At 46.5% G+C, this 14,755-nt stretch overlaps 1 protein-coding gene across 5 annotated transcripts in view; it reads left to right on the forward strand.

The window, feature by feature from the left end:
- TJP2 (tight junction protein 2) overlaps positions 1 to 4,827 on the forward strand; it is a 68,588-nt gene extending 63,761 nt beyond the window's left edge. For all 5 annotated transcript variants that reach the window (XM_049794762.1, XM_049794757.1, XM_049794760.1 and 2 more), the window contains 4 exons: positions 330 to 440; positions 1,410 to 1,745; positions 2,171 to 2,256; positions 3,906 to 4,827. In XM_049794762.1, the coding sequence (XP_049650719.1) occupies positions 330 to 440; positions 1,410 to 1,745; positions 2,171 to 2,256; positions 3,906 to 4,074 (702 nt within the window). In that variant the 3' untranslated portion in view covers positions 4,075 to 4,827. The remainder of the gene's footprint in view (positions 1 to 329; positions 441 to 1,409; positions 1,746 to 2,170; positions 2,257 to 3,905) is intronic.
- Positions 4,828 to 14,755: the final 9,928 nt, after the last annotated feature.

A 14,755-nucleotide genomic window follows, 5' to 3' on the forward strand; every position in this document is an offset into this window, starting at 1 on the left:
TGGACTTTCTGAAAGCCCTGTATGTATGGCTTAAAAATTAGAGGCTTTTAAACTGCAGCTTTATCTTACCTCTGATAGTGTTTTAGAGCTACATTGTGTAGAGCAAAAATTATAATAGCTCTGCTTTTCTGCCTAACTCTATAATATAGTTTCCTGATGATGTCTCATCACCTTGAATTTTGCAATTTTATCTGCAGTGATTGTGGCCAGGTTGCTGACAGTCATTTGACTTCTGGTTACTGTTCCCAAAATAGTAAACTTGAGAGAGAGATAAAAATTATAGAATTACTGGATAATGCAGTGATTTTATCTCTTATTTTCTTTCACAGAGTTTAAAAAAATTTAGTCCAGAACCAAGGGCTCAGTTGAGAAAAGCTGGTAGCAAGGAGATCCTTAGAGAACCAAGTCCACCTCCAGCATTCAAGCCTGAACCACCTAAGGTAAACTTACAGAAACAAATCTGAATACAAAGTTCCTCTTTCTGGAGGACTCTCCAGGGTGCCATATTAAGAAGAGCAATAGGCATGATCAGAGACTAGAAAACATTTTAAGTGTGAAGAGAAGGAATGACTGAAAGTATTGCAGGACCAAGCAGGTTAAAAACTTAAAGGGTAACAGTTCTCTTCAAATATGTGTAATCTCTGTATGGAATATGAAAGTAGACTCCTTTTTGTGTGTGCTAACAAATTGAAAGACACTTTTTTAGCTCAGCAAGAACAAATGTGGGCTAATGTATCCGATGGCCATTATTGTGAAGCACAAAACCAGAATCTACCACCTCTGAAATTGGTCTCCATCACTAGAAATTGATGTTAACTGTTTATTTAAACCTTGCTCAGGAGTGATGCAGGGAAAAAAATCATGATGTTTGAACACCAAACTCTGTTTTAGCAATTCCTGATCTCGCCTGACCCCAAAGTCCTTTCTTTATGAAGATGGGTACCCTCACATACTGCATATATTCAAATTATATTAAAGTATGCCTTGACAATGGAGACTGGGCAGGTTAGGATATGTGTAAGGAAAATAAAGATGGAATAGAAAACAGACTTGGGTCTTGTGCACTTCTAAACTCCTGGTAGTGATATTCTATGTCAGGTAGTACTGACAAATCATTTAGGAGGTCAGTTTTCTCCGTGCTGTCCCCTAACACACATAGTTCTGGTAATCCATAACAAATGGGACAAACAAGTGTAAACATCCTAGTCTTCTGTAGGTTGATGTGTAGCGTATGAGTGTATGGCTAAAATGTTGCAGCAGTTCAAATACCTTTCAAGTGTTATGTCAGATGAAGGTTGACACTGTTAAATACATGGGAAAAATGATTCATTTCAGATTAAAACATTCATTTGAAATGAAAATTATGAAGTTGCTGATGTAGACTTTGTTTGCGTGTTTTATACTTACAGGGTAAGTTACAAAAAGAGGATCCATATGACTTCCCCAAGAACTATGACTCCAAATCAATTAACGTCGCTGTCAGCAGTGAGACTTCAATTGTATCAGCTAAAGCAGCACCACCACCTGTTTCTGTGAAACCTGCCTTTGGGCGTCCCATCCTGAGAAACTCTCAGCCAGCAGTCCCAGCTGCAGAAGAAGAGGAGGAGGCAAAGTTGGAAGAGGAAGGAAGTGAACAAGAAAATACTGCAAAATCTGTATTGAGGAAAGTAAAAATATTTGAGGAGATGGATCATAAGGCAAGGATGCAAAGAATGCAAGAGCTACAAGAGGCCCAGAATGCCAGGGTACGAACAGATGCATTCTCCCCCTGCTGTCCTTTCCAGCATATAGAACAGCCTGCATCCTGAAAATGAAAATCATGCCCTTGGACTGTCTTGCCTCTGGGAAGAGAAGTTTGGGAAACCATACGTACAGACATACTATTGTGCGAATTTGAATGTAAAAAGAGGGCGTATTTTAAGGTTTCCTATTGTAACTATAGAAAGCTGACTTCTAATAATCCTGTTGCTTTTAGCAATCCATTTTTTTCACATGCACTTTAGATTACTATTCTAGCAAAAGAATAGTTATATAATTACATAATTGCAGGAGTATGAATAAGATCAGTTATCAATTTGTGCTTTGTTTCAGATCTGGTAGATCTACAGTCTAGGATTCCTAATGGATAGACTTAAAAAGAACAGTTATTTTCTCCTATTTTCTTTTAAAGCTTGAAATAGCCCAGAAGCACCCGGATATTTATGCTGTCCCTGTCAAAACACCAAAGTCAGAACAGAACTGGCCCCAGCCTGTGAGGTAAGGTGTGTCCAGTTTAACGTATTCTGTCTTGATTGTTTGCTTCACCAGCAGGAGGAACACTGATCTTGCCAGTTTTTTATTCATACAAATAATCCTGCCTTGGTATATTGCTTCATTTTTGTGCCCTAAAGATTACTGTAAAGGTGGGACAAAATTTCACTGCAATCTTCTTGGTTTTCAGCATATTTTTTTTCTTTTAGTTCATTCATAGTATTTGAGTTACCTAGGAAGAAACACTGTATTCTTTTGCTGTAATATTTGCAGAGCCAGTTTTTTGCCCCAGTCAGTATTACTCAGCTTTTCTGCATTCATGTCCTCTGATGTCCATTTTGCCTGTGCTAGACACTTGATGACTGTTATTCTATCCTAACAAATAATTGCTGTTTTGGTTACTTAATAATACCTAATTCCTTAAATGCTTATTCAGTTACAGATGTATTGTGTGGGTAGGGAAACTGAGGATGAAACTTCCCTGAAGTCACCCATCAAGTCTCGTGAAAGTAGTAGTCTTTCGTTAAAATTCAGTGAGTTCTGGACTGGTTGACCATTGTGTGATCTTACCCTACACACTGCATATTTCTGTGACTTAAGCAGTCACCTTTGCAAGAGCTAACACACTGTATGATGGATTTTGTTTTATGCTCTGCAGGACTTTTAAGTTTTTCTTGCCTCCTAGTAATAGCCGATAGAAATGGGACTATTTTTTCTAGTGAATCAAATCCTTTGATGTCATAGTATAAAACTAAAATGCAAAAATGGAAAACATGAAGTGATTCTTTTCAGGCTTTCTTGGGGGTTCAGAAAAGCATACTTTTTTATATAGCCTTGGAAGCTTTTTAGAAGTAGTGAAAAGTAACCTTTAACCACATACACAGAGTGTTTGCTTACATACAGAAATCAGTGCTGTTGCCTTTTTACAGGAATGTTAACGATTGGCCTAGGGGGAGTGTTTAAGCACTAGGGCAGTGCGGAAGGAGGATAACATCTTGGCTTTGTACAATGTGGACTACAAAAATCATGGCTTTTAAAACTGAGGCAATGCCCTTCCTTGGCAGATTTTATTTCTATATATCTGCTTAGTGTCACATTAAATGCATAGCACCAGAGTGTATAAAACGCAAACGTGTGGGTTATTTCTGCCCACTTTTAAGGATAAGAGGTCTAGTGAGAGTCTTGATTGAGGAGAGAAGGCTATCAATTTAAGAAATGTCACGTAAGTAGTCTTCAGACTTTGAGACAGGAAAGTGGGGATGCAAAAGAAGCAGCAAGCATAGAAGAATCTGGTGCAAAAATAATTGAGGAAAATGTCAGTTGGGGTAGAAGCCATGGCTGAATGAAGGGAATGAAGTGTTGTAAAGCTCTTGATGTGTATGTATGTATGCTGGGCTGTTTTAGTTAAATTCGGCATTCTTCCGCGTAGGTTGAGTAGATCAAATCTGAACATCACGCTACAGCTTGATGGAAATAAGATGCCTCTCCAGATAGACTTACCATGGCCATGCAATTGTTTATGGGCTAGAAGGGGTTTTATTTACTCCATATGCCTTTCTAGGTTGTACACAGCCATAAAGCCAATACTAATTATTTTTGAGCTTTCAGAATGGAAGTAAACATTATCTCTCTCTTTCCCTGTCTTGCTGTGTTAGCTCCAGAGCTCCAGAGCCCCAGAAACCTCCTATTAGACCTTACCTAGAGAACCGTGGCAGCTACGGCAGCGATGCGGAGGAGGAGGAGGAGTACCGCCGGCAGCTATCAGACCACTCTAAGAAAGGGTATTATGGACAACTGTCCAGATACAGAGACACAGAATTGTAGGCTTGCTAGTATGTGTATGTATAATGCTCTTTTGAGGTTTCTTCCTTCACAGCCAACGTGGAGCAGTAGTTAGTCTTGAAGAGCTATATTTTTATTGGGGGTGGTGTTAGAGGATACACTACTCAACTTAGACATATCTATACGCTGGAACTGGAAGAGTTCATTTTTGGGGATATTACTTTTGTTAGCATCTAAGAAAAGAAATCACTATTGCCTGAATGCTGTTGCCTGTTTTATGAGGACCAAATCCTGCCAGTTTGTGTTAATTCTTGGTATTTTCATATTTTAATATAAACCCCCTTTTTTTCCCTTGTATTAATGCTGCCTTTTTGGACTGTTCTACTGTGTTATGAAAGTAAGATCCCAGAGATACACTTCTTATTGCAATACAACTGAATATGAAAGTGTATTTGAAGAACAGTAAGTGCCTTTAACAAGAAGCATCTTAAACTGTTTGTTTTGACATCTGATACTTGGTGCAAAGCCATAACACACTAAAAGGGGATAGACTGTTTTACCTGTCTTTTTTTTTTATCAGTTTCATGGTAACAATTTCCCTTGCATGTTATTTTTCTAAGTTCATAGGTGCATATGCAATATTTCATAAATACTGACTGTACATAATAAAGGTGCAACTGACTGGGTTGTTGGAAAAGACCAGGATGTGCTTAAACAGAGAAAATGATGTAGAAATTCAATCATATATTAAAATTTACACAGACTGCGAATAATAAAGCATATATTCTAGACAAACCTTGTGTATCTTATTTTTCTTCTGCTAGTCTTCTAGAATCTCTGACTTTCATGAGTATACTTACAGCAGTACACTGTTCAGTTCAGGGTCTCATCTCCTGCGGTTCTAGTAACTGGGAAACATCACTGTTGATGCTGCTTCCCACTGTTCTGAACATCGTTTCAAAATTTGTTGTGATTTAAAAGAAAACTGACAAGGAGCTATGGACTTCCTGCAAGAGACTTATCTTTTAGAGTATCAACTTCTGCCCCCGCATGCCTGCTATTTATCCTTAATTCTGCTATATAGAATAAAAATTCTTGAAAGGGGCATAGAGAAATTTATTTTTGCTCATGCGATAGAAAATGTGGTTTTCTAATGCTTTCTTAAAACAAAAAAACATAGAATTTTCTTGAAGCAATAGATGCATCTCAGATGAGGAAACCTGTGTTGCTCACCATATATTAGAATCATAGAATAGAATCATTTAGGTTGGAGGAGACCCTTAAGATCATCGAGTCCAACCATAAAGCTAACACTGCCAAGTCTGCCAACAGCCCGTGTCCCTAAGTGCCACGTCTACACGTCTTTTGAACATCTCCAGGGATGGTCGCTCCACCCCTTCCCTGGGCAGCCTGTTCCGATGCCTGACAACCCTTTCGGTGAAGACATTTTTCCTAACAGCCAATCTAAACCTCCCTTGAGCCGTTTCCTCTCGTCCTATCGCTTGCTCCTTGGGAGAAGAGACCGACACCCACCTCGCTACACCCTCCTTTCAGGTAGTTGTAGAGAGCGATAAGGTCTCCCCTCAGCCTCCTCCTCCGCAGGCTACACAATCCCAGTCCTTTCGGCTGCTCCTCACAGGACTGGCTCTCTAGACCCTTCTCCAGCTTCGCTGCTCTGCTTTGGATGCGCTCCGGCACCCCAGTGTCTTTCTTGTAGCGAGGGGCCCAAAACCGAACACGGCACTCAAGGTGCGGCCTCACCGGTGCCGAGTACTAAGGGATGAGCGCTTCCCTAGTCCTGCTGGCCACACTATTGCTGATAGAAGCCGGGATGCTGTTGGAGCCAAGTCCAGGAAGCGGCACTGAGCCTTGTTGAGCCTCGTACGCTTGGCCTCAGCCCATCGATCCAGCCTGCCCAGATCCCTCTGTGGAGCCTTCCTACCCTCGAGCAGACCAACCCTCCCGCCCAACTTGGGGTCTTCTGCAAGCTTGCTGAGGGTGCATTCGGTCCCCTCATCCCGATCATTGATAAAGACTTTAAAGATATCAATAAAAAATTTATGTAAATATATAGAAATATAAATACATAGAATACAAATATAACAAAAATATATAGAGACTCTCTAAAAATAAATTAATGTAAAAATATTGATATCAATATAAAAATATTGCTAAAGATATTACTTTCATTAAGCCTTTTTTACAGGGTGGATAGAATTTGTTAGCATTAAAACTTCTTCTGTTCCATATGTTTTTATGTTTTCTATATGTTTTTAGATGTAGCTTTTGCTGTACTTCAGTACCACAACTCTTATCTTTCAAATGATTAAGTACTGCCTGTATTAGAATGTAGTTTATCATTTGGTTGTGTAATAATAAATAATAATAATAATCATCAGTTCTTAAGTGTAATTTTCCCCCTGACAACCCAAGATCCTTGATGTATTCATTTCATGGACAGTTCTTATTTAGTGGTGTTGTGGTTTAACCCCAGCCAGCCACTAAGCACCACACAGCCGCTCGCTCACACCAGCCCATCCAGTGGGATGGGGCAGAACCAGAAGGAAAAAGGTCAAACTCGTGGATTGAGATAAGAACAGTTTAATAGAACAGAAAGGAAGAAACTAATAATAATAATAGTAAAATGACAATAATAAAATAATTGGAATATACAAAACAAGTGATGCACAATGCAATTGCTCACCACTCACCAAACGATGACCAGTTAGTTCCCAAGCAGCGATCTCCCCAGGCCAGCTCCCCCCCAGTTCATATACCGGACATGACGTCCCATGGTATGGGATACCCGTTTGGCCAGTTTGGGTCAGCTGCCCTGGCTGTGTCCCCTCCCAACTTATTATGCCCCTCCAGCCTTCTTGCAGGCTGGGCATCAGAAGCTGAAAAATACATGACTTAGCATAAATACTACTTAGCAACAACTGAAAACATCAGTGTGTTTCCGACATTCTTCTCATACTGAATCTGAGACATAATGCTACCAGCTACTAGAAAGAAAATTAACTCTATACCAGCCAAAACCAGGACAATGGGGTAATTATTCTGTGAGGCTTATTCTCCTTGGTATTCAGTATGTGGATACCCTACGCTTTATCCCAGTCAACAAATAGTATTAAAAGGTATATATTTGTTTACTTTCATCATTTCAGACAAAATCATCAGTGCATTCAAATGTCTCTGTTATCTCTGGAAATCTAGAGGGAAGCATCTGTTAAAATACAGTGCTTCCTGATCAAGCTGCTATGCCTTAATATCTGCTTGTTCCTGAGTAGCTCTACAAAGATCAGGAAATACACTTTCAGAGCAACTCTGCAGTGTAGGTGACACACAAAAGTAAGTGTTGATGTGAAGCTCATCTCTTTGTTTTCTGTGGTGTAGGAGCGAGAGAAAATAATTTGGGATTGCATCTTGTTTCTTTTTATTCTTTCCCTACAGAGAAAGGGTGGTCCAGAGGGTTGGTGGTAGACGCGTGGGTTGATTCAAAGTTGATGAGGGAACAAATCAGATGCAAAGACTCCCAACCAGTTCCTGAGTCTGTAATCCAGTCTGTAAACAATTCTGGTACTGTGGCTTTATTTTGCTCAACCAAATTTTTAGGGATACATGTTGATTCCCTCACCTCAGAAGACTGTTAAAGGTGCCGTGTATGCAGAAAAAGTACTACTCCTTCACTGTCTAACAAAGGAGTTCAAAGGGAGAAATGTTCAGCTTTCACTCTCATTGCAGTATCAGGGTGTCTGAACTCTGGAAGATTGTTCCAGTATTCCGTAGGGTGCTGAAAGTCTGTGCAACGTTGCTAATAAATTCTCCTTTCACTCAGTGCCAAGGGAAACTTAAATCTGAACATCCACAGAATAGACTTTGGTCTTGGAATGACTAGCTTGCTTTCTTCCCCCATATAATGCTGAAGATGAAATAGGTCTTATTGTCCTATTTTATTGGCTTTTGTACTAGGGATGTGGTTTAAGCCCAGCACGTAACAAAGCACCATGAAGCTGCTCACTCCTCCCTGCCAGCCCCAGTGGGATGAGGAGAAAATATAAAGAAAAGTTTGTGAGTCGAGACAAGGACTGGGCAGGATCACTCACCTCTTATGGTCACGGGCAAAAGGCAGGCTCGACTTGGGGAAGAAAGAAAATCGATTTAATTTACTACCAATCAAATCAAAACAAGGATACTGAGAAGTAAACCCAAACCTTAGAACACCTTCCCCGCACCCCTCCCTCCTTCCCGGCTCAGCTCTACTCCCAATTTTCTCTCCCCTCCCCCAGCAGCGCAGGGGGACGGGGAATGGGGGTTGGGGTCAGTTCATCACACCTCGTCTCTGCCGCTCCTTCCTCCTCAGGGGCAGGACTCATCACTCGTCCCCTGCTCCAGCGTGGGGTGCCTCCCACGGGAGACAGTTCTCCACAGACTTCTCCATTGTGAGTCCTTCCCACGGGCTCCAGTCCTTCAGGCACAGACTGCTCCAGCTCAGGCTTTCCCACGGAGTCACGGCCATCTTGGGGGCCTCCCCCTGCTCTGGTGTGGGCTGCTCCCCTGCTCCCCTCCGCGGGCTGGGGGGACACAGCCTGCCGCCTCACCAGGGGCTGCAGGGGCATCCCCTCCTCCCCCGCTCCTCCTCCCCTCCTTCCGCACTGACCTCGGTGTCTGCAGAGGGGTTCCTCTCACATCCCGATCCCCCTGCTCACTGCAGGTTCCCCCTCTTAAATAAATTATCCCAGAGGCGCTGCCACCACTGTCACTGACGGGCTCGGCCTGGGCCAGCCGTGGGCCCGACTTGGAGCCGGGGAAGCTTCCAGCAGCTTCTCACAGGAGCCACCCCTGCAGCCACTCCCTCGCTACCAAAACCCCACCACACAAACCCAAAACAACTAGTTAGCAGTTAAAATTTGTGACTTATGTTCAATAGAGTAAAACTTTTTTTAACAAGCCTGCCCTATTCTTGTGCTGTTTGACACGTATAAGTTCCCTGCTGCTATAAGAAAAAACCCAAACAATGGTATCACACTTCTTTAACCAGCACCAAATCTGCTTTGCTAGTTCCCCTTGAACATATTTGTAGACAGTAATTTTACCATGGGATTTCAACCTTGTTTAATTCCAGGATATGGAATTTAAGGCAGAGGCATTGTAATAAGTTGTTGCAAAGTCTGCTAGCCCAACTGTGCCCAGCTCAGGAAAAGCAGTAGCATTTTCACAAGTATTGTGGTGAATATTATTATGGGCCTTAGACTACAAGAGTGTTGTAGTCAAGTCTTTAAATTCTGTCTATCCTTACTATCTTTTCCTGTGTCAAAATCTAACCTAGAAAATCTAAGCACTTTCAGAGTATACATACTTATTTTCATGGACATACTTATCTCAGCAGTTGCTCTAAAATATCAGAAATTCATCAAAATAAAAGAGATAAGAATGGTCAGGTGATGAACTAGAACATGGTAAATCCTTCAAGATACAAAGCCAGCAACTTTAGAGAAACTGGACTTTGTTTTGCTGTAATGCTTGACTCTATCCACCTTCCTAATAGTTAGGTTATCTATTGCTGACAGATATTTCTTCTTTCTATGTGATTTAACACTCGTGTATTTGTGCACTCTGTCATTGCTTACCCACAATTACTGCCTGTAGAAGATTGCATTGACTTCTAAGCTATCTTGAAGAGTGGTCAGAAGCAGAAATGTAAACTGTGTGCATGCAGGGATTTTTCATCAAACAAGTTGATGGATTTGGTTTGGTTTTGGTTTGGAGGCAGAGTTTGCCATGAGTCTAACCACATGTACTTGTTCTATGCATGTGTCAGCAGCATTTTATCTGTGGATTGATAATTTTTGTGGCTGCAAAAAATGATCACTATTTTAAAATATATATATAAACAGTCTAATGCTGAGCTAAAAGACTGTATTCTAGCTGTGTGATCTCCACCAGATTCCAGTAAAGATTCCAAATCTTTCTGGGGCTCATCAGCATACAACTCATTTACTTGGGCTAGCCAAACAGGCAAAGAAATCATAAATAATCTGAACTCACTATAGTAGTGGACTTCCAAAGGCCTCTGCTGTCTCAAAGATACTACAATGTGTAGGGAAAAACAGAGGTCCACCTACTTTTCAAGACAGTGGAATGTTTATTTAAATCTGATTTTATTTTAATAACTGTTCATAATATTTTGCAGAAAAAATTAAGACACTTAAAACTTCCTGGGGCTTCTTGTGTCACCTAAAAAGAGGGATGTGGGGTTTTAGCGTTGAAAAGAAAATAATGTTTATCTGTTGTGGTACTATTACAGGAAAAAAAACACAATTAAGTTTGCCCTATTTCAATTGACATGTTTGGTATAACTCATCATTAAAAAGCTAAAATAGCTGGTGCAACCACATAGCCACCTGCAAACACTTAACTTCTGATTACCAGCCAGAGATCAGAGGCTAGTCAGGCAAACAGTATGCCAAGTGAAGAGATATCACAGCAGGTAGTATTGATTTATTTTTTTATGTACAGGGTCTCAGTATATAACATATTTCCAAGCTCCACAAAACTGTTCAAAAGGAAGGAGAAACCTTAGTAGGGAATAAATTCTGCCCCGTATGATTCTTACTTTTGATAAGAACTTGCTGTTTCCTGATAGACAAACACATGCCACTTCATCCCTTCCAAAAGCTTTATAGTAGCTTCAGATGTGTATTCTGATGAATTACATCTGATATGAATGAAACAAATTTGGACTGATTTCTCTAAAATTCTGTAAAGTTTCTCACCTTCTATAATCAGACTTCAATTGGTTTGAAGTCAGGCAAAGATTTAAGTGTAAAAGATGGTTTCCTATGGTCTTTGGTACAAGGATACCATGGTGATGTTTCCCCCAAATATAGGCTCTAGGCCAACCACTACTTTTATGGAGATGCACCTACACTGATACTATCTTGTCTGACACAGTTTTTTCTATCACATGAATTCTGGGCTACTGCTGCGTCAGGGCCTCAGGTGGTGACAGATCACCTGCGCAACGAAAACTGTACGATCTCTCCGCATATCCTGCCTACTCATGGCCCCAGCTGTGATATCATAACCATAATATAACACCGTGGAGGGCCAATTCTCCAGCTGAGGAGGCTGGAATTGGCAGTGTCCCCAGGCATTTCATGAGCACTGGTGCGGCAGCCAAAAGTTGGTCTGGCTCAGCTCCTGGTTCCATCCACCATGCCTATAATGCCTCCCCAGGCACAGCCCTCTGTCCTGCCAGGGACGTGGCACCCCTGATGCTCCGGCCTAGCCACGGAGGCCTTGCGGAAGGGCACAGGCATGCGAAGGGCTGCGCAACGTGCGATGGCCTGGGAGCAGCCACCAGGGGAGTGCACATGCCTGGGCACGGGGCACCGGTGCCTCCTGGCAGCTGGAAGCAACCAGGGAAGCCACGACAGGAGGGCTCTGGAGGTGCCCAGGGTCCCCCGGGGCCCTCAGGGGCGGTGGGGGTCCCAGATAGGGGCAGCTGGGCAACCTCTGGGAGCCTCTGGGAACCTGTGGGATCCAGAGAAGGGGCCAGGACAGCCACGGGGAGCTGGTGGCAACACGGGGGCACCTGGCAGGCACGAGGGCTGTTGGGTGGTGCTGGTGGAATCACCCAAGGGACAAAGTGCCTTGGCACAGGTGGCACAGCTCCCCCTGATGGCCTGTGGACCCAGACACGTAGGGATGGGGGGCAGCCAGCGCCAGACCTGTCCATCGCTTGAGAAGTAGAGCCCAGCTGAAGTGGGGCTTGTCAGGGGCACTGTGCGGAGGGGGCGGGTGGAGGGGTCTTCCCCCAGCCCGTGGAGCCCGGTGTTGGTGCTCACCGCAGAAGGGAGGGGAAATGGGGAGTAGCTGTGGGGGCCTGAGCACCATGGCAGGATCTCTTGGTGACGGGAATTACAGCTGGTGCCTACCAGCTGGCTACTCGGACTTCTCCTGCCTGGACAGCTCCGCCAGCAGCTCTCTATGGGGCCGCTTCAGTGCTACCAGCTGCTCGTCTCTAGCGAGGGGCCTCCTTTTTGCGCTGAGCACCGGCTAACGTCCCTCTTGGCAGCCCACCGCTCCACCAAGAAACATCACTTGGACTTCCCTGGCCGTCCTGGTCTCCAGGGGCTCTGCTCGGAGCCCATGGCAAGAAGAGAAGAGGAGAAAACTTGTGCGTCGGGCATACGAACACTTTAATAAGCGAAGGAAAGAGGGGAAAAAAAACAAGGCATGCCACAGCTGTCACTCAACACCTTGCGCAGGCAGGCTGATGCCCAGCCAGTCTCCAAGCAACGGCTACTTTGCAAAGACCAGAGCCCCCGTCTTTATCGCTGAGCACGACGTTACATGGCATGGAATAGCCCTTTGGTCAGTTGGGGTCGGCTGTCCGGGCTCCGTCCCCTCCCAGGCTCTTGCCCACCCCCAGCCTCTTTGCTCGAGGGGACAGAGCGAGAGACAGAGACAGCTCGATGCTCTGTAAGCATCATTCAGCAGTAGCTGAAACAATGGTGCGTCATCAACGCTCTTTCAGCCACCGATGCGAACCACGGCACTGTACGGGCTGCTAGGAGGAAAGTCAACTCCCGCGCAGGCAGACCCAGTATGGGGGGACGGCCATTAAGGCAGGGTCAGCATGGCTGGGAAAAAACCCTCTGCCTTACACAGAGGCACCGTTCCACCTCCACCAGCACAACGGAATGCTTCGTTTCCCTTCTTCTCTGCAGAAGAGAAGACTCAAAGAGCAGAAACACCGCCTGAAGCGGCTGTTGGATCAGGCAGGAGCAAAAACCCTCATCCACCCTCCGTTTCTGTTTCCCCGGGGCTCTCTAGGAGTGCTGAGCCCTGCCCAGGGGATGCAACGTGCGGCACCCAGCACAGGGCCCAACAAGGCTCGGGGGCTCGGATGCACTGGCTCCCGGGGGAGCTCCTGGGGGAGCCCGCTACCCACACCCCAGCACTCCCCGGGGCAGGGCCCGGGCTGGCTGCGGATGGGCTGCGCCAGGAAAACTGCAGGGTCTCTCCCCGTCTCCTGCCCCCTCGTGGCCCCATCTGTGATGTCACAGCCATGACCTCACGCCATGCGGGCCCAGGCCTCTGTGAGATCAGGGCCTTGCTCAGCCACGTGGCACCCCGGGCCACGACTGCCTGGCTGGAAGCAGCTCACCCTGTCCTGGTGGCTGTGTGCCTGTGGCAGGAGCGCTTCTGCCAGGGATCGGTTTGGAGCTTTTGCCTGAGCGGCCGTGCCCTGGGCAGGCAAAACTCCTGGGGCTGAAGGAGAGGCTGTAAGATTGCTGGAGAGCTTGCTTTCTCCCCAACATGAGGCGGAGAAAGGCTCCCCAGAAATCACAAGGGGCACCGAGAGCCCTGTCAGGCAGGAGAGCTGGCAGCGACTCGGAGAATGAGTACGTGTATGGGGGGTTTGTTCCTCCTGGGGGCCTCATCTAGGGGGTAGCACAGGCAGAGCCTAATGCGGGGCTGGCGGGGGATGCGGCGGGGAAGCTGACAAGGACTATGTGCAGAGCAGCAGCCGTGGGTCTTGGGAAACTCGCTGAAAGCCCCTCCGGCCCCCTGGGGTGAACCCCTGCAGTGCTGCTGCTGGCGCCGGCTGGGGGTCCTGGCCAGGGGGCTCGGGGTATCCCTGCTGCTCTCCTGCACCAGCCATCTCTGGGGGCTGCCGCTGCAGGCACTCTGCAGGTGCATCTGGGCAGCCTCTGGCAGAGCCGTGGGAGAGCTCAGCCCTCTCCTCGCCGGGTCTCTGCCGGGGAGAGCAGCCACGGGGTGTTTCGGGAAGGGCTCTGGCCCTTGAGCTGCAGGGGCCTCAGGAAGAGGTGGGGGGCTTTGGAGGAGGGCGGCCTGCACCCTCTCCCCGAATGACACGGGGCTGCTGGGATGCCCGCCCAAGGGCAGGTTGGTGCAGCAGGGCCCGGTGGGCAGAGGAGGAGAGGGTGGAAGCGGCTCTGACGCCTTGCTGCAGCTTCCCTTTCCCACCACGGCCGGGCTGTCTCCTGGGAGCCTTCCCAAGGGCTGTCTTCCAGCCAGGAGCTCTGCGCGGGCAGCTCCCGCCAGCGTCGCATCGCGTTGCGTCGCATTGCATTGCATTGCATCACACGGCACGGAGGCAGCGCCCAACAGGGCTCTGTCTTTTTCCTTCCCCAGGTTCACTTATTCTCAGGAGGCCCAGGTCATGACCCAGCAAGGGCCTGCATGCTGCAGGGACAGCTCTCAAGAGAATGAGAGTAAGTTCAATGCTGCTTCGCTCCGCAAAGTCCTCTGGGATGCGCCCACAATGCTCCTCTGCACCAGAGCTGAAGGAGATGGCGCCGGCACAACTGCACGGGAGGGGGGACGGCAGGCTGCCCTGCTCTGGGCAGGACTCTGCCCGGCAAGTTTTTGCTGGGAGCTTGAATCAAAAGGGGAGGGCAAGCGCTCGCAGGCTGCTGGCACCTGACCACAGGGCAGACAGCTTCCTCGCGAAAGGCGCCTGAGAGCCTCCTGTTCCCTCCTGCCCGCCCCAGGGACACCAGGGGCTGGGGTCAAACGAGCCAGCGAGGGGTGAGGAGAAGAGGCTGCCTGCCGCCCCATGTTTGGGGCCGGGCCTGACAGCCCTGCAGAGCCAGCGTCATCCTGCTCTGAGGAAAGCCTGGGGCCGTCTCAGCTATGTCACCACGACAGAGCTGGCTACCATGTCCACGTCTTTGGGGGATCCTCTAGC

This window comes from Accipiter gentilis, chromosome Z (assembly GCF_929443795.1).
Source record: "Accipiter gentilis chromosome Z, bAccGen1.1, whole genome shotgun sequence".
NCBI lineage: Eukaryota > Metazoa > Chordata > Aves > Accipitriformes > Accipitridae > Astur > Astur gentilis.